The 19,773-nt window shown below is 42.7% G+C and overlaps 1 protein-coding gene across 9 annotated transcripts in view; it reads right to left on the bottom strand.

Moving 5' to 3' along the window:
• Positions 1-998: 998 nt before the first annotated feature.
• Positions 999-19,773, bottom strand: part of YEATS2 (YEATS domain containing 2) — a 47,511-nt gene continuing 28,736 nt past the window's right edge. For 5 of the 9 annotated variants that reach the window (XM_015637806.3, XM_015637810.3, XM_015637811.3 and 2 more), the window contains 14 exons: positions 19,281-19,417; positions 18,782-18,937; positions 18,017-18,190; positions 17,357-17,555; positions 14,656-14,787; positions 14,308-14,397; positions 13,222-13,333; positions 11,944-12,017; positions 10,821-10,900; positions 9,718-9,919; positions 8,141-8,367; positions 7,012-7,086; positions 5,543-5,616; positions 999-4,556 (listed from right to left, as the gene is read on the bottom strand). In XM_015637806.3, the coding sequence (XP_015493292.1) occupies positions 4,448-4,556; positions 5,543-5,616; positions 7,012-7,086; positions 8,141-8,367; positions 9,718-9,919; positions 10,821-10,900; positions 11,944-12,017; positions 13,222-13,333; positions 14,308-14,397; positions 14,656-14,787; positions 17,357-17,555; positions 18,017-18,190; positions 18,782-18,937; positions 19,281-19,417 (1,841 nt within the window). In that variant the 3' untranslated portion in view covers positions 999-4,447. Of the gene's footprint in view, positions 4,557-5,542; positions 5,617-7,011; positions 7,087-8,140; positions 8,368-9,717; positions 9,920-10,820; positions 10,901-11,943; positions 12,018-13,221; positions 13,334-14,307; positions 14,398-14,655; positions 14,788-17,356; positions 17,556-18,016; positions 18,191-18,781; positions 18,938-19,280; positions 19,418-19,773 lie in introns of those variants that run through there. The other 4 variants (XM_033516629.1, XM_015637809.3, XR_004498665.1 and 1 more) reach the window with 4 other exon arrangements.

Raw genomic sequence — 19,773 nt, 5'->3', positions numbered from 1 at the left:
TGTGGGGAGGTCTCCAAGGAGAGGTCTATGTGAGGGAAGGGAGCTGTGGGGAGGTCTCCAAGGAGAGGTCTATGTGAGGGAAGGGGCTGCCCCGTTCCGGACACCGCCGGTGCCCCCCGCCCTCGGGCTGCTGAAGCCGTCGGAGGAGCCGGGGCTTAGAGAGCGGAGAGGCAGCAGTTAGCGGTGAAGGACTGAAGACATCCGTCTGAGAAAGAAAAGAAGACGAGGGGAAAGCATTTTGAGGTATTTTGGGGCTTTTTTCCCGTTTGTTTTTTTTTTTTTTTTGCGGGGGAGGGGAGGCTGTCTTGGCGGTTTTTTTGGCCTTTGCCTCTCATCACCCAGCTTCGATTTGGCAGTAAGTTCAACTAATTTTCACCAAGTTGAGCCAGTTTTGCCTATGGCAGTAACCAGTCCACGATGTCCCTGGTTTTATCTACTGATTTCGTTGACCTGCTCAGGGCATTGGTGGCATCCCCATCTGTGGTGGCATTTAAAAGACATGTAGATGTGGGACTCGTGGACATGGTTAACAGCGGGCTTGGCGATGACAACTGGACTTGGTCACCTTAGAGGTGTTTTCCAAACTCAGTGATTCTGTGGTACATTATCCTGACTCACATGAGACATGTTACTTTCTCTTGAATTCTGAAAGGGAATGAGAGCGGCTGGGTGGGTGTCTGGCAGCTGGCCAACCTCAACCCACCGTACTTCTCAGAAGTCTTCCACACAAACCAATGACTTGCTATTTAAGCAGGCTGCTCTGGAAGCAAAAGGTTGGAGGAGCTCAGCTCATGGCTTCCCTGCCCCCAGCTTCTAAAACCAGGAGCTTTTTAAAATAACTTTCCCCTTGAAAAGGGGAAAATTACCTTTTCCTTCAGATAAATTCCTCAATTACCAATTCTTATCCAGAACTAACTGCAACATTCTGAATACACAGAGCACAAAAATACCTGTGGATCTGGAGAAACTTCGAGTGACAGGTGACAGTCAGACAATCCTACCACAGCTAATAAAAGATTTTATTGTAAACATACGTATATTACACAATTATACAGTATAATACAGATAACATGAAGGAATTAAACACTCAGCATTACAAACAGGGGCAATATTCATAAAGAGATCTTTAACTCTTCAGAAAGTCAGAGAAATATACCATAATGTTTCAGCACACCGCACCTGTAGCATTCCACAAACACCTGAAGGGATGTGTGAAATTCCACAACCTCTACCTTATCTCCAAGCAATTCCCACAGGAACTTCTCATCAACAAATTTTTCTCCCACCACTATTCAATATGCAAAGAACTTGTTGCAAATGTTTCCAACATCTGAAGAACTAAACAAATGTGTCATTTTCTATCTGCTTTTAACAGTTTATTTTTCTTCAGCAAACTTTATATACTAATAATATAGCATCTCCTAGGAGAATAACCTGTGGTTGCTCAGAAATGTAGCAATAGATCTCCACTACAAGTTCCCCATTAAGAGGGGTATGTACCTGCCTGCTTGAGGGCCAGGTTCAAGACGTTTTCTGAAACTCCATTCCTTACAGAAAAGCAGGACACAGGCAAAGAAGCCACAATTTGCAAACAGATGCCCAAAAATGAGCTCCTGCATCCTCAAAAGCTGCTCTGGGTGTTATCAGAGTCCCAGAAACAAAGCCTGCAGGAGACAGGGGCTGGAAATGCATGTGTACAGAATCACAGAACACGCCGAGTTGGAAGGGACCCACAGGGATCACCGAGTCCAACTCCTGGCCCTGTACAGGTCACCCCAAGTCACACCACATGTCTGAGAGTATTGTCAAAATGCATCTTGAACTCAGACAGGTTTGGTGCTTTGCCCACTGCCCTGGGGAGCCTGTTCCGGTACCCAACCACCCTCTGGGTGAAGAATCTTTTCCTGATATTCAACCTAAACCTCCTCTAACTCAACTTCATGCCATTTCCTTGGGTCCTGTCACTACTCATGAATGAGGAGACTGGTACCTGCCCCTCAGGAGGATGCTGAAGACCACAATGAAGTCTCCCCTCCGTCTCCTCCAGGCTGAACAGACCAAGTGACCTCAGCTGTTCCTACAGCTTCCCCTCCAGACCCTTCCCCATCCCTGTGGCCCTGCTTTGGATGCTCTCCAATAATTTAATGTCTTTTTTATATTGTGGCACCCAAAACTGCACACAGTACTCGAAGTTATTACAGATCATAGCATGACTGAGTTTGCCCAAAAGGCTGCTCCCACAGAACCTGCAAGCTATTGTGATAGTGACAGGGATCTTGAAAATGCCCTTCTCTTTCATAAAGTGTACAGGGGTGCCTGAAAACAGCAGACACCAAGTTCACTACAGCCTACAAAAGCAGGGGGCCTGCAGTTCCCCCCAGCTATCTGGATTCCTCCCAGCTCAACACTGAGCTGAAACAATCACTGCTGCTCAACTCCATCACACTGACCTCCGCTGATAAAGTAATGTCAGGGCTAAGCTGTGCCCTTTCCTTTCACAGGCAATCCTGCACTCAGCTCACCCGAACAAGCCAGGATTAGCTTTTGAATCCAGAGCATCTGTAATGTCCTTCCTAGGGAGCATTTAAGTCCTTCTCTGAATGCTGTTTGGATTTTATCCATTGGTCCCATTTCCTAGATTCAGGGGTCAGGTTCTGCCACTCTTATATTCAACAGAACTGCAGCTCCCTGTTAGCTGTGATGAACTGAGAGGGGCTTTCCTGCAGACCCCAGTTTTATTTAAAGTGGAGAAGACAGGTGGCATCCCATCTGAGGTACACAGTGCTTTCTTCAGTTTAACAGCTGTGTCAAACTTACACTACTCTCCTTCCAAGTCTGAAGCCTCTAACTGAAGCATTTTTCACAGTTCCTGCATGCTACTGTAGTTACCATTGCATGTGTTCTAGCCCCAAAAAAGCACCATAAGATAACATTCTGCTCCTACCCCAGGCCAAGAAAGATAACTGTAGTTTAATGTTTATAAAAGGCTTTGTATTGTCAAAGCACGGCACCAACAAGAGCGAGGCCTCAGTACACCCCTGTGAGGTAGGTATCCTGCTCCCCATGCTCAGAGATGGGGAAACTGAGGCACAGAGTGATTAAATCAAAGGCCATGCAGCAGATCAGAGACCCAGCTGAGATCAGCACACTGGAGGTTCTGGCTGTTTGGCCCATGCTCCACCCATGACAGCACTGCCAGACAAAACAAGCATGCTGAAAGCACAACAGTCCCACAGGAGTCCCACCAACTTCACAATGGCTTATTCACGCTACCAATAAGCACCCATGGTGCAGGACAAAGGGGTAGTGGATGTGGGGTGGTCAGGATGTTGTCAACGAAGCTTTCTTCAGCAAGGTGTTGATAGCCAGGCTGCAGACATGTCTCCCTCACCAGTGGTGTTCCTGAGACAGGTAAGTGCTGGGGTTAGTAGCAGAACTTCTTCCTGCAGTCAAGACATCAGAAGATCTCCCCACAAGCAGCAAATCTTTGATTGTTCGATCCTACCAGGCCTCTTGTGTTTAGCAGAACTTAAGCCAAAGCAGTGCTGCTCCCACAGCACTTCACAGTTTAGGCTGATACTTGGTGAACACTGCTACAACATTAAGACTTGTACAACACCGCTGGTCATCTGCCCTCCAGCACTCTTCAAACTTTCTGGCAGCCTGGGGAGGTGCTCGCTGGGCAAGCAAAGCATTTCAGCCAGCCCAAGCCCACAAACCCTGAATATTGTCTTTGTTCCTCTCCTTTCCCATGCAGGACAAGTGGTCAGTCAAATCTTTCCTGATTGTGGTTTGTTCATCTTGCTTGAGGATCACCCTTTCCAAGGTGACTAAGAAAGGTGGCACCTGACACCTCCTCTAGTTAGCTGAGTACGCTGCTGACAAACCTACACAGCTGTGTTCTCAGTCACACACATCATGCTCAGGCAAGAATGGCCAAATCTGCTGCTGCCATCAGCCTTCTACTCCCCCCAGCCCACACCTAATCCACCCATTTACTCAAATGGCCCACCTTACAGAGCTGCCTTTGACTTTTCCCATATTCAAAGTGCCAAAGCACGTGCCCTGCTCAATGCATGGGGAAACCAACACATATGTAGACTGGGTTAAAAAACATCATTTCTCATCTTAAAAACCAGTTTAGTCTCACCAGCAGAGCCGTCTCAGAGGGACCAGGCCTGTGGAGTCTCTCACAGCTAGCAACTCGATGCAAACTGACAATGTTTGTTCAGCCACTGAACATACACTTACCAAGTAAACACTGACATTTAACAACTTGATTTGGAACAGAGCATCATTTTGTTGCATTAAGGTGCATCTTTAATTGGAGGTAACAATCTAGTAGCCCAATGTTATAAATGTAATAGTGTCCTACAGAAATACTGGATTTGTCAGCCCAACTTCAGTCATAAATCCACCTTTCCTGTAGCACCTTCTCTGCTCTATTTCATTGCTCCTCATTTAGTATCTTCATATGTTTGTTTGTGAGGAAGTCAAGAAAGGGAATATTACAGATGGCTTTGTGAATATTCATCACTGTGATCTCTCTTGGAGTCCTGCAGGGAATGCATCAGAGATGCTATTATAATACACAAAAAAACCATAGGTCTATAAAGCAGCAAGTCAAAAATAACAATCAAAGCAAAAAAAGGATATAAGAGCAGGAGTTAGAGCAATGCAGGGAAAGCATTAAAATATCACAACACAAAAAAAGCCACTCAAATGACTGGGGGGAACCTCTTGGGCAATGGGACAGGAAAATCAAGTTCCAACGTATGAATTCTTGAACTTGTATAGCACAACTGTTGTGTGTGAGTACTTCTATATATAACATGTTTACACAATTTTTAATATATTATGTAAATATTTATATAGCATACAAGTGAATATTTAAACTGAGCATTTTCTCATAGTGTTTGGGTTCTTTTAAATCAATTTAAGTTATCCCAAATCATGCTGCTGAACAGAAATCAAAATGTGGCCTCATCATTAGTTATTAAAAAAAAATTCTTTACTGTTGAGGGTGGTGAGGCACTGGACAAGTTGCCCAGAGAAGCTGTGGCTGCCCCATCCCTGCAAGTGTTCAAGGCCAGGTTGGATGGGGCTTGGAACAACCTGAGATAGTGGAAGGTGTCCCTGCCTGTGGCAGGGGGGTAGAACAAGTTGATCTTTAAGGTCACTTCCAGTCCAAATCATTTTATGATTTTATAAAAATCACTCAGCATCTGAGGCAGAAAAGTGTGTATCAGTAAAATAAAGAGATTCTTTAGGTTAAGTTCCAGCAGGCCATGGCTAAGCTGTCTACACAGTAACCTGAGATGGGCAAGAGTGAGCCAGTCCTTCCAGTGTGCCTCTGCAGAAACAGGTCATCTGCCTCTGAGGCAAGGCAACACCAGAGAACCCCGCCTCAGTTTTTCTCAGAGAATAGTCCATAAATTCCCTCAGTGTTGTGGTCTGAGCCACACAAAGCCTGTCTAAATTCCTGAAGCCATGACACCCTCAGTGCCAGTGAGAGTGGTGGCAGAGCAGCCCCGTGCTGTACCTGTTGTGAGGAGCTGTCTGGTACGCCACAGCGAGCGCTTGCCGTAGGATATCACTCATCAGCTGTTCAGTGGCCTGAGAGAAGAGACAGCATTAGGAGGCAGCATGACAAAAAGAGCAAAGGAACTTGCTATTTGCTCAAGTATCAGTGTAAAAAGCAGCTGAAATTTTGGCTAGCTTCAATCCTCAAATGATCAGCACAGGGCAGTTCAAGATGCCCTAGTGAGTTTTATTACTTAAGACATGAGTTTATTTAACAGAAAGAGAGCCAGAGGTGCACAGAGCTCAGGCTGCAACTTCCCAGCCTGCTTTCCCTCAAGACCTGCAAAGCTGTACATGCCCAGCAGAGTGGATCAAGTGTTCCAGAGCCTGAGCTTCCAGGAGCATTTCAGGACCTTTCCTCTCACACACCAGAGCAGGTTTTGTACATGGCAGACCGCAGATATTCTCATGGGAACCAATACCTGCATCCCAGCCCTCTCCCTGTGTTACCAGGCTTGTGTCAAGACACCCTCACAGAAACCTCTCAGCCTGGGCAGCCATATGCCCAACACTTGGTTTAATAACCAAGGTTCAGTCAAAAGCTAATTAAGGCTCTTGGCTTTCTGTGCTGTATCCAGACCAGAGGAGAGGTTTCTGCAACATTCAGTGAGGAAAGCTGGCATAACTCTACAATTATAGTGGAGCAACCTGATGGCTACAATCTGTGTCTACAAATGGATGTATCTGCATCAGAGTTCAACTATGGCAAGTAATAGGGAGGCACAGCACAGGCATGCACATGAGTGCATGTGTCACCTGGAATCAATCAGCTTTTGTAAAACTCAGCTTCTGAAAGCTGCAGTCTGTATAAACAACCCCAAAATCATCTTTGGCATGAAATACACCAGAGTGCTGCTAGAAATAATCTGTGTTAGCCTTCAGTCCAAACCCAGGAACTCCAGATCCCTGCTGTTCAAATTTTGGTGCAAAACCATTTCTCTGTTTTTCCAGAAGTGGTTATGATAGAGAAATAGCTTCTCACTCATGGCAGAAGTGCTACTCTCCGCAGGAATTCAGCAGTCTCCCAGCAGAGACAACCTGGGCAATGTAACTAAGCAGTATTTAGGAAAATATAGCTAACCTTGGATAAAGCAATCAAGTCTTACAGAATCTGAAAGATTCCCACCCAGTTCTGAAGGGAAGGACAAAGCAAGAAGTACTTTCAAAGTTACAGAATGAGTCAGTATCTTAGTGGTAGCGAGAATTTGCAAATCACTATTCTGTGTCCAAGCCAACAAACCAGTCAGAAAACTGAAAACCCACACAAAAGTGTAGAACCCTTTTTGGGCAGATATTTATCTATCTATTCATGCAGAAAGACAGACTTTAATTTGATAAATGCCCGTTAATAAAGATATTCCATCTTTTTTTCTAACTGCTGAGTTAATACAATTACGGACAAATCCTTCCTGTGAAGTAATTTCTTACCTTTAAAATCATATCTTCTATTACAGATGCATAAACATTCTTTTGTACCTCAGCAGGTTGAAAAGAAATCCCTATCTATAAAATACAAGAGAGAAAAAAGAATTACTATATCAAAAAATGCAACTTACATTTACTAGAATTAGATAAGATTAACAGAAAACAACCTACTATGAAAGGTAGTTAGAAGTGAATTGACATACAGAGCTTTCAAGCAGTATAATCTCAGGCTTAATTTTAAAAAAATCTGGGTAAAATTAGCACAGCCTATAGAAATGCCTCTGGAAGTGAGAAAGATCAAAAGCATGTTTTAGTTTTTGTTTCAGAAAGTCCACACAAAACCCACGCTTCACTGGGTATCTTCTGTTGTACATATCTTCAATCCATCTACTCGTCAAACTGTGGCTGGCCACTGAAACCACTTTAAACAGTACTCCTGGCAGAGCAGCTCCACACCAAGAGTGTTTCATCCCACAGTTCCACTCTCACTGTGTCACCTGCGCAGCAAGAGACACACTGCAGAACCAGTTTTGTCTCTTGCTGTCAGCAGGTGAGGTGGGGACAGGGATCCTTTCTCTGACAATTGCTCCATGCAAACCCCTCCTGCTGCTCTGGTACAACAGCAAGCACTCTTTCCTACAAGCCAAGTCAGTCCTCTCTCTCTCTCTCCTGCTGCTGTGACAAAAAACCTCCCTCTCTTCTGCCCTCAACTGATCAGGAGGAAGAACTCCAAGCAGCAGAGAAGTTGGCTGAATTCTACCACAACCCCATTTCAGGAACTGCTATAACACAGTATTGGTCCAAGCAACAAGTCCACATCTTTCACATGATGGGACAGGAAGAATTGAGTTCTAGTGCTCCTCATCCCTCATTTATCCTTCCTTTTAGCCTTTCAAGATGATTTTTCTGTACTAAGCCCTGCAAAACAGCTACTCTGAAGTGAGCTCCCAGCTGGCATTCTTCCCTTTCCCCTGCCAGAACAGGCAGCTGGGTGTCTTGAGTCAGAAGGTCCAATTTTTCCAGGGCATCTATAAAAACTGTCATTAAAAAGTCCTAAGGCCTATATAGATGAAAGAAATGCAACTAAATAGCTCAACAACAGTTCTAATTAGCTTTATGATTCACTTATTACCTTCTCAGCAGCATCCCTCACAAACTCTGATGCAGGCAAGGAAGCCATGTAGAACTTCATCTCTTCTTGTTTCTCCTCCTGTTCTTTCTTAATGTTTATTTTTAATGGCTCACTAAAGCTGAGAATATCTACTTCCTCTTCGTGTTCTGGCTCCTGTTTCAGAAATTGCTGTAGTTCTTCCAGTTTTCGGCACAGCTCCTCACCGCTGCTGTAAGACGAAGGGCATTCTGAAATAGAAGCAATCAATTAAACACATGATAGGTTATGGAAAGCTGTTTATAAACAGATGCACACTCAAAATATGGTAAGAAATTAAGGTAATTGCAAGTTATTTTTGTAGTGCCTACCAAATATAATGGTGAACAGAAATGCAAACAGTCATTAAGAGCCTTCCAATTATATCTTCATGACACTCATGGTTCTCTCCCACATCTGCTCCTACACCAATCAAGAAGGCTGCATTTCATACAAAACCAGGCTCATGTCAGTCTCCCAAACATTATCACAGAAGCTTTTTAAGCTTTTTGGGAACTGACAAATCAGTCTGATTCTCTTCAACTTGCTTAGGGAAGTGAAGCGTTTATATGTAGGCGCCATGTAGTGCTAAATCATCTTTTACATTGTGATGAGCATTATCATGCTTCTTAAGTAAAAATCAGAAGACAGGGTCACAGTGGAATGGCAAAAGAGAATGTCTTCTCTGAATGACTGATACAAGCCAGTAAAACCTTCAGTGCAAATCTTTGCAGTAAACAGATTCTCTTCAAAACAAACACAAAGTGATTTAGATAAAAACATTATAAGGATGTAGGCTTCTTTTCCACCTTCAACAACTGCAATGCAGGGCCAGGCTTTATAATATATAATCAATTCCATATATTTCTGTGAAATACCTTAAATCCTAGTATGATCAGAACAGAAAAACATTCAGCTTTTGGAAAGGGATTATCTGAAGGTGAAACAAGAGAGCTTACCTGTGAAGAATGGATGAAATTAAAGATGTGATTTTAATACATACTGAAATGAACTGAGGCGATCCTAGAGCTATCCTAGTGGAATAATGTAGCAGCTGTAATACAAAGCATGAAGCTTCACACGAGCCAATTCACCTCACTTTTGGAGGTAAATTAATCCCCACTGAGCTGCCACTGCCAGGTTTGGTGTATTTTGTTCTGTACCTGAACTCATTCATAGTGTTTGCATGGTAACTCTTAACAGAGGCTAAGCCTACCCAAGGGCAGAAATGTCATTACTCCCCATGCTTACCTTGTGTATCCACTTATAAATGATCACACTGTGGAGGAAGGATCATCTTTTATGAGATATATCTACACTGAGCAGGGCCCCCAAAGCACATGAAAAACTAAGAGAAGCCCCAGAAAAACATCATGACTGAGAGGGACATGGGACAGCCCCATTTGTAGGCCTGCCCTTATCATCTCCAAGTTTAGTTATTCCAAGTGAATTTAAGTGGAAAGAAAGACAGTAAGAATGTCCTTCTGCAGATGTGCTTGTACACAGGAATTTAATAAACAGTGTCTTTGGCAGAAAGGAGCTCCCTGTCCCTCCACACTCACCTGGCTCACTGTCTATCTGTGTCAGCACATCCTCAATGGAATCCTCCTCGTTCCGCAGGGTCTCAGGGTCAGGGGGCGTGTAGCCATGGCACCGACACCACTGCACCACGTGCTTTGTTTTCAGGGGGGTGATACTGTGAAACCTGGGGTGCTTCTCTACGATTTCTTGGAGGATCTTTCTCACTGTCATTGCTCGTTGCCACTGTGACCAACCAAAGAGAAAGCTCATCACACCAGCTAGAACATTTATGGTTAGCTTAAAGACCAGAACCATAACCCAGGTTGCAAGGGAAACAGAAAAGGTGCATGATTTTCTCAGGAATCAGAGTGACTTCTGACAAGTCATTTAAACTTTGCTTTATCATCAAAAAAAAACCCTCAAGAAAAGGGACACGCATTTACAGGGGCCTAGTCACATTTGTCTTGCTTGAAATGTTTCATCTCCAAGTAATATCAAAGATGGCATAGTGCAAGAAATCCACTAGAGCAAAATATGTTCTTAAAATTTGGTTTAACTCTTTGATCATTTAAGCTGGCACCAGCAGAGGATCTAATTCAGTGTTAACATCTTCCCTGCAAAAGTCCACAGCAAAATGGCAAAGTTATGAAGAAATAGAGGGAAAACCACAATACAAAAGGTCCAGGTTAACTGAAATATTTATCTTTGGTGAACTGACAGTCTGCTTCATCACTAGTACTGCTTATGTCAGATCCCTCAATTCTCATCCTACATAAAGCAGACACAGATAGATAAAGTAGGTTGGATAAAACTCCCTTGACTGTAACATTCCACAGAGGAGAGATGAGGATAAAATACTACCAGTTTGAAAAAATTCAGAGCTTTAAAAAAAATGCTACAAAAAACATCTTACTATAAATAAACTAAAAAATGACCTTTAGCATCCTTCCTGCTTGAGAAAGCCTGTGAACAATAAACTGGATCACTGAACACAAGTCAGTGCACCTTGCAGTAAAGGAATGCTGCTATTTAAAATAACAAATTTATTCAGGAAACAAATAAGGTAACAAGGAAGGTTCCATAATTCTGAAATCCTTCTTGTGTTCCTAGTGACTTCTTATGAAACACTGGAGGAGAGAATTACCTCAGCTGCCCTCCTCTTCCCAATGTTCCAGCTGTAATACTGTTCCACTGAACTGGCACAAAAAGAGCTTACATCCTCACCTAAAAAACACAAAATCAAAAACTCTATTAAATTTTCAATAAGTGACATAAGATGAATTCAGGGTTTGATGTTATTTAGCAAAGAGGAAGAGGGAAATGCATTTCATGCTCACAGGCTCAATGGCTGCAATCAATTCTTACAAATGTTGTGCTCTCTCCAAGAGGGACTGACACTGGTTTTTGAATGCAAAATCAGCCTCCCTCTTGGGTCATATACACAGAACCTGGAGCTATAGGCTGGTTTAAGCCTCCTTCCCCACCCCCTAAACTCTATTATGTAGACCTGTAAGTTTGCCTCACTAGTCAAAGTATTTTCCTTTGGAAAACTGGATTTATTTGTTTTCCAAACAAATGACAACATAAAAATGAAACAGTGAAAAAGGTTTCCTGGCAAAAGCACAAGAGCTGTATGTGATGAAAGCTTTACTGTGCCTCTCACTCCTTCTTTGCTGCCTCTGCTTGAGAGGATCCGCTCTACCCAGACTCCAGGACCACTCATTCAAAGTGTACTGGTTACCAGGGAAAGTTGATACATTTTCAGTTATGAACATGAGTAAGAGGAATGAAATAATAAAGTACCATACAAGATTAAAATGTTTCTCTGCAAATTATTCCCTTTTGCTTAAAAAAGAAGGCAAAAACTCCAATAAAAACACATTTCAGTGTTGAGATATGTTATTGTATTTGCCATCGTGATGAAACCCCAGTTTTAAATTTAAAAAGTGAAAAAAGAAAAGCAAAAAGCAAATCCATTAAGGACAAACCAGGAAAAAGAAAACCTACTTGCAGCCATTATGTGAAGAAATACAATCTATTTCTAATGAAAAAAAAACAGATTAAAGATTTTAACTGCTAACAACGTATTTGACTTTACTGAAAGAACCTAATTCTAAGCATCTTCAGAAAAACCTCTGGGGTAAACTCTTTAGGATAATGGCTTCATTTCATTCCACCTTTTAATAACTTCTGTGACTACAAAGTATGCAAGGCATTCTGTTGATACAGTGACAATACAGAGCAAGGCCTCTTCATTTACTGCTTACTTTTTTCAGCAATTAATGGAACCTTCTTCACTATTGCTGTTAAAAGCTGCTGGATGTTCTCCAAATATTCTATGCTGCAAGGGATAAAAAGAATCACAGTGAAGATTGCTGTTGGAAGCAATGAATCAGATGTAAAAGGTTTCAAAATCACTGCATGGTTTAAAGTCTTTAGCCCCAAGGCATTACAAATAGCAGTGTGAGGATAAACTGTTACACCCCAATCCAGAGAAACTATTTCAAACAGCCCTTCCTCTTGCCAAAGTGTCCACATCTGAAGCTGAATTTTTCAGGCTGAAGAAACTGAAGACAGGCTTGGAGAAAATCCTTGCATTAGTCTCGCAAGCTGCAACGTTACTTTGAGGGATAATTAGTGCAGGCTGCCCGAGTAGGAAACATGGGACACTTTGTATTTATGGGACTTGACTTAACCAGCCATAAGTCTATTAAACTGTCAGGAACTGTATTTTCCAATAATTATCTTGTAACTAAGATAATTTTCAGTGTGTAGTGACTGAAGATTTATTCCTGTCTCTTACACACACTCCATCAGGGTAGTATCTGCAGGGATACACTGAGATAACAAAACTTTAAAAACCACAGAGACAGGAAAGTTGGAGGAATCAAGAGCAGAAGAGACATCCTACACACTGCAAGAAATGTGCAGAGGAAATTCTGCTGTCTGAGTTCTGGTGAAAAAACACTAACAAGTACTTGCAAAAGCACTGCAAACAAGGCACTGGATTTCACAGCATCCAGTGATCAAATACTCATTATTATTGAATTCTAATTCTAAAGCAAAGCAACCCTCATACTAAGTAATTACACAAATACATGAGCTTCACAAGACTTTAGAGTCCAGAAGGTGGACAGTTCTACTTATTTCAGATGTCCCTTTTCAGAGCTGCATTTCACTGGGCAGTGTGACCTGACAAAGGCCATGCAGTGGCCATGGGACTTTCACAAGCACAGTATGTGATGTGATGGTAAAGAGATTTTGGCAGCCTGTGATTTTAATAAAGCCCAAAACAACTGCAAATCTTCAAATAATTTTTTCCCTTTTGTGAACCGTGCATAAAAATCCATTCACAAATAAAACATTGCAACACTGTCTGAAACAAATGCCACCCAACAGGATTAGTACAGATACAGCAGTATATGGGACAGATTTTATAATGTATTTCTAGGTCAAAGTAACATGACTGCACGCATCCCCAGAACCATCTCCATTCCCCCAGCACTTCAAAGATCAGAAATCCTTATAGAGAAATGAACAATTACTTGATAACATAATTCCCAAGTTCAGAGCTCTCTTCTGTTTTAACTGCTGCTTGGCCTTCCTGGGTACCCACAGAACTGCAGTTTTGTGCTGTTGAATCAGGCTCCATCTTAACTTCAAAGAAACAGAGCACATTTTAAGACAAAAAGTACAGCCAGCTTGATAAAAGTACCGAACAGCCTTGTGAGATTCCAGTAAAACTAAAGGCCTTACATAACATCCCTTCATTTATTGTTTGCATTCTCATTGCTAAGCATGAACAATTCGACCTTCAATTTTGCTGAAAGAGACCTACCAGAACATGTTCCCCCCTCAAATCTCCCCATGCTCACATCTCATCCTTGTCAGAACACCTGCATAATCAATTGCTGCTGTTTTGCATATGACTGCCTGATCTAAACTGAACTGCCTGGCCCATCTGCAAACAAAGAGCTGGACAGAAAGCTACCAAGTTTTAACAAGAAGTGACATTTCAAAGTCACAACTTTTTTCAAGACACCACTGATTCTGACATGTGAACTTTCTCACGTCTAGGACAGAACTCTGCTGAGACAGAAGCAGTGAGAGATGTGCTGAACCCAAATAACCAGGCAGTCTGGTCATGCAGCTATGGGATGGAAAGAGAAATGACAGTTCTGCCAGAACTGGACTTCAGGTGTGTGAACTCTGCCCCATGCTTGATTCTGGGAAGGATTGTGTGTATCTCTTTCCCCTCTGTGTGCACAGGGACACGTGCTGTCTGGAAAGCAACCTCCAGTACATCTGGCTGAGAACAGCAGGATCTGGGGTTGAATACCTGTTCCTCTATGCAGTTCTGCAAATATAGACTGAAACAGTGAGTGTTTAAGGTACTCCTTGTCGTTTTCTAGAACATTCTCATTTTCCTACATATTTCTCTGAGCTCTGGGATTTGTTGAGGGGGAAGTTACTGTTAAATTCCTAGTCCCCAGGTGTCATTTTAACTTGATTTAAACTCTACTAATAATGAAAATAAAGGAACCCACAGTCATGGATAATAGTCAGGCCACTTGCATAAAGCAGCACTAGCTTTTTTTTACTGCTTGTCTTACTAAGAAATCCCTTTTTACCTTTGGCAATGGATGCTGTGGAGGGACTTGGGACAACTGTACTTGCTGCTGTGACTGCTGAAACTTTGCTGGTAGAAAGTGACTGTAGCACTGGAGATTAAAAGAAGAAAAAAAAAAGGGAAGGGGGCAACAAAGAAGAAAAAAAAAAGGAAATCAAATTTCATACGCTGTGACAAATTAACATTTTCAGAAGCAGCCCACTTTTTGCAGCACAAAGTTTAGGGATGAATTCCTTGCTACAATTTCCTCTATCTCTACTCCGGACCATGTATGCCAACAGTGACCAAGTGCTACCCTGTGTCAAAGGAGATTTTCAAACACCGTGTGTCATCCTCCTCTGCCCTTTACCTTTGTTCATAGGCATGAGTATTGTCTGAACACCTCCAGAAGCTGTGTTTACACCGAGCTGTTTAAGCTGGCTGGGAACTGTCAGAACAGCCTGCTGTGGACTAGACTGATTTGAGTGGATTTTTAGCAACCCTGCAAGAAGAACGGAAGACAAAATGTTAAATAAAACACACCAGTTAGTTTACCTCCAGCTACTTCTCTCCCTTTCTGCTTGAAGCAGGATGGCATGTAACCTAGCACTGCCACCCTCTTAACAAGCCACAGTTGGGTGAGCTGTCAGGACGAGTTTCCACTGGCACAAGTGATGGCTCAAACGCTGTAGTGCTGCACCACAGTGTGCACTCTTACATGCTGCACAGCACTCTGAGAGCTGTAAAGCAAATCTCCTCATTACCTAAGGAATCTCAAGCAAAAGTTGATGTAACAAACCTTTCAACTGAAGCAGGCTCAGCAGAGTAAAACACTCTTGTCAGGACCAGACCTTGTGCTCAAGGCTGCGGTAAGCCAGTGAACTACAGCTCTGTTGTAGCCACACAGCTGCTGTCAGGGAGGTATCCCAGTGCCACTCACACCTCTGCAGATCAGCTTAGCAGCATCCACTGCACTCAGCAGGGCACAATAACCCTGTTCCAACTATGGGACAAGCCCAAGGCTGCTGTGCAGCAGGTCTGACAAAGGACACACCTGAACTGAGCATTGTGTGAGTCTCTCTGCAAGGTGCACTGAACACACCCAGGAGGATGGCTAATCAGACTAGGAAATTAAATTAATTAAACTGGAGACTGAACTAAATCCCTGATTTTAGTAGAGGCTAAAAGAACGAGCAGAACACTCAGATATTAATGGCATTATCAATGATCAGTAACTTTGGGAGAAATCAGCAGGACTCCAAGGTGTGCCACAGTCCCATGAGTGAGGAGTGCTCATCACCTGTCTGCCAGCTCTCTCCTCCACAGGGAGATATCATCTCCTTGTGGTGTCACCCCAAGGCACCACAGCCAGCACTCTAACACTGTGATTTGGGCCTACGTCCATGCTTTCTACAGGTAAACTGGCTATTTTCCATGTAATTGTATTCAATCTAACTTTAGCTAACTTTTCCTCAGATTGTGGAAATTTAGCAGGCTTCTCTTTTAAAACATTAACAACAATAAACTTCTTCATTTCACCATGGCAATTCTGTAAATAGGATTTTTCTTGACATTATTTTATTATTATTAGCAGTACCAGTACTAAAACACAGCTGCCTTCCAAGTACTAAACATGCAAATTCTGGTGAAGATGCCTTGGTTTTTCTTGATTTTTCAGGATGCCCATCATCCTGAGTCAGTTAGGATTTCACATCCAGGCAGGAAGGCTCACCTAGTGCTACTCATTCCTTTGTGTGGGACACACTGATGTCTCAGAACCTTTTCAACAAACCCTATCAGCCTGGTGGGTGGGAGACACTGCTTGATACAAAACAAAGCAAAGTTTGAAATTCTTTTCAAAAAGCTGCCTTTAAAAATACAAATATTCAGAATTTTAACAGTTTTGAGTTTTTCTTTGTTATTACATTGAAATAACTTTTATAGCCACTGTTCCTTCTGAGATTCTTCAAGAGTTCTCCACGATGAAGTCAACGTCTCAGGTTATAAAAAAACCCCAAAACGTGTATTCTCACACATAAATGGGAGTCTTAATCTGAAAACTATTGAGTATGGCTTATTTCCTCCAAAAAACCCACCTGGCTGCTTTACTTGCAAATAGAAAAATACTGAATTGCTTCCTGCAGGGTTCTGTCAATCTTAGCAATTGATGCTGTTTATTTTCAAGCTCTGGGTAAAATATACCCATGAGAAAGGAGAAGCTTAAGTCTGAGTCGAGAGGAAACAAGAAGAGCTACACCAAGAAGACACTGTCAGATGAGCTCAGTGTCACTTATTTTCTCTTTTCTGTATTTTCACTCGGCTTTCACTTCATAGGAAACCATTTCAAGTGAGCAGAACATGCCAGCAGGTAAATTAATCTAAACAAAAATTTCCAGTTCTAACTCCTAACTCTCAGACCTGCTGTATTTGCCCTCCCTGACACAAAAGATGCTGAAAATACAACAAAACTAAATAAGTAGAACTCCCCTTCATTTAAGGGCATCCCATTTTTATTACATCATTTTTATTAACTTGAATGTTCCAGATCCAGCCTATTTCACTGTACTTAATGAATTCTGACTTCAAAGGCTCCAGTTCCCTCTAATCAACATCTCTCTCCTTTTCAGTCCCAACAGAGCAGATGCAAAGCCTCAAAGACAAATTCTGGTCCCTCTCTGCATACAATGGAGTTTCACAAACTGATCAAGTCTGTAGTACTGCTGGTGTCTTGATTGTGACACACTCTGCTCCTGACAGGCAAAATGCATCTTCTAGTGAAAACCTAGCTTGAAAACTAAAATTCCTCTCCAATACCAAAGGGTAATTTGTTATTTGTTATTTTACAAAGCTGTTATTTGTAACAGATGCAGTCAATACCAAAAGGATGCCAAATTATTAGAAGTTTCCTTGGCTAAGCCAAAAGTTATGCTAATAAGATGTTTTAGAAAGCATGACTTTCACAAACTCACAAATGCAGGTGACTAAATTCTTTTGTTTACAGTGAAGACATGTTCAGAACTCACACCTGGATTCTAACTTTCTCTAGGAAAGGTGTGAAGGGAGTTTAGTACCTGATACTGTAGCTTTTCCCGTCACAGGTGTTGCTGTAGTCATCAAGGAAGCAACACTTACAACACTGGAAGTCACAGTCTTATTCACTACTGATGAAGCAGACTGGCTCTGGCTTACACAGATTTGGTGTTGCTGGCCAGGTGTCTTTGCTGCAGGAGTTCCAGAAGACGATGAACTGGAAGCTGCATTATCTGTTTGCTGGATAAGAGGCAGAGAGGGATAACAAATCCCTTTTCATGTCACACGTGATTCAAAAGTAAGCACAACAAGGTAATATAATTAATAAAAGTTGCAAACCCAAATTTTTATCTGTCAGATGTTAGGAAGCAAGAGATTCTCAAGCTCATATGCAAAAGCCCACACACAATAATGGCACATACAGAATGGAGGCTGCAGCAGCACAGCATCCGCTCTCCACAGGCATTTGGGAGGCACAGATTAGGGGCTCATAGGAAGAAACAGGCTCAAGAGTGAATTCCACTCTCTTCATGTTGCTGCCTCCTCCCTTCTCCATGCATTGCAGCTCCACTCCAGGTGGGCAGCCCGCATCAATTGCATCCATGGCTGCATCCACCCAACAGAGCACTCACTTATCCTTCCCTGGGACTGTCAGGAGTGCAAACACTGCATTCCAGAACACTGCCAGTGCTGTTTCTCACCTGGGCCACCCCATTTGTGGGGAGGGCCACGGCAGGAGCAGCAGCCGTGGTGATGACACCTCCTGATACTCTCAGCACGGTGGTGCCAGGTTTGGAGAGCTGTGATGAGGCAGGCACTGATTTTATAGACCCATCTGATATTTTCACCAGTGATGTCTGTCCACTGGATGCAGCCTTTGAGAAAGAATGGAGCATAAGGAAAACAGTGTATTAGTTAGGGTCTTATTGCTGGAACAAAATTATCACCTCAGAAATCAACTTTGTAAGTGTTGACTTTGCAAATACATGTCTATTGACCTTGAATTTTGGATAAACAACAGTGAGTGCTCTTGGGGCATTTGAATTTCATAGAGACTACTTGGTACTTTTTAAAAGAAGGACCTTTGAGGTGTACCAAACCCAAAGATTTTTAAGAGCTTTAGCAGGTGACCCATTTCTAAAGTTCAAGTACATTTATGTACAGTTTTGCACCTGACTATTCACTTTTCCAATTCCATTTCACTAAGAGATCCCATTTACAAAGCAGCAACCCCAAGCTTACACAGACTGCAAACTGACCCTCTCTGAGAAGAGAAAGCTGGAAATCTGTAGTCTGACAAAAGCAAGCCTTTTGTGTGCTTTCATTGTGGTACAGCCAGCACCACAGTTGTTCAAAATTCCACATCAAACCAAACAGCTATGAAAGGAAATGCTCTCAACAATGTGTGGTTCCTGTACTTTAGCTGGCAAAACTAGTAAGGGAGAAACATGCCAGCTGCACATTACCTGTGTAAACAGAGCTGTTTTCTGTCCAGTTATCACTTTCAGGGCTTGTCCTTGTGTGGAAGATGCTCCAACTCCTACACTGCCCTGAACAACTGATGCTGGAGTCAGCTGCTTCCCAGAGCCCTGAGGTGAAGGCTGGCCAACCAGAAAGGTGCCCTGCTCCAGAAAGAAATCAGGGAGGTCAGCACTCTGGAACACATCTAAGAGTCAACAAAAATCTAGGAGTGTCAGTAACAGATAAAAGCTTGTGGCTATACTGTAGGCACAACATTTCATCTTCTGCAACAAGGCACTCAATACTAACCACACTGGATGCTCTTGCACTAAGAGCTGGATGCAGCCTTCTTGCTGCAGAACACCTTCTCAGCAGAGCAGGAGAAAAGTCCAGACACCAGAGTCCCAGAACGTTTCACATTTTACAGAACCACAGGACATCCACCTAACACCCCTGCAGCCTGAAATGTCAGTGTGCTTCCACTGAGATGCTTCTGCTACTGACCTGGGGTGTCTGCTTCAGGATGTAGGATGTATAGGTGAGGTGCTGTGACAAGTTACTGCTTGTGCTTTGGGTTCCCCCTCCTCCTCCGCCGCCTCCTCCTCCTCCTCCACTATTTGTAGAAGAACCAGACTGAAGACCTGTAACCAGAGGAAAAGACTTGACCCTTTGGTAATCAGACAGTGCCAGCTGCTAAAGCATCCCTGTCTATACAAGTACTTGAAAAGACTTTGCCACACATTTGGTGCCATGTGTTTTGCAGTCAAGTAATGTTATTAATTCAATAAAGAAGAGTTCAGTTGTGCTGCTGTGCTCTCTTACAGCTCAGCTAATGCCATGAACCAGAGGAGCTACTGAAGAGATATGGGGGGCTGGTGGACAAGCAAAGCTCATTTCAGGCTGCTTTGAACTTTCTATGAAATGAAAACGCTGTCCAAAAAAAATCAACCTTTTCATCACTCTTTTGCAGGTTATGGATCTGCAGCAAAAGCTCTGG

This window comes from Parus major, chromosome 9 (assembly GCF_001522545.3).
Source record: "Parus major isolate Abel chromosome 9, Parus_major1.1, whole genome shotgun sequence".
NCBI classification, from domain to species: domain Eukaryota; kingdom Metazoa; phylum Chordata; class Aves; order Passeriformes; family Paridae; genus Parus; species Parus major.
This window is presented reverse-complemented; position numbering and strand designations above follow the sequence as displayed.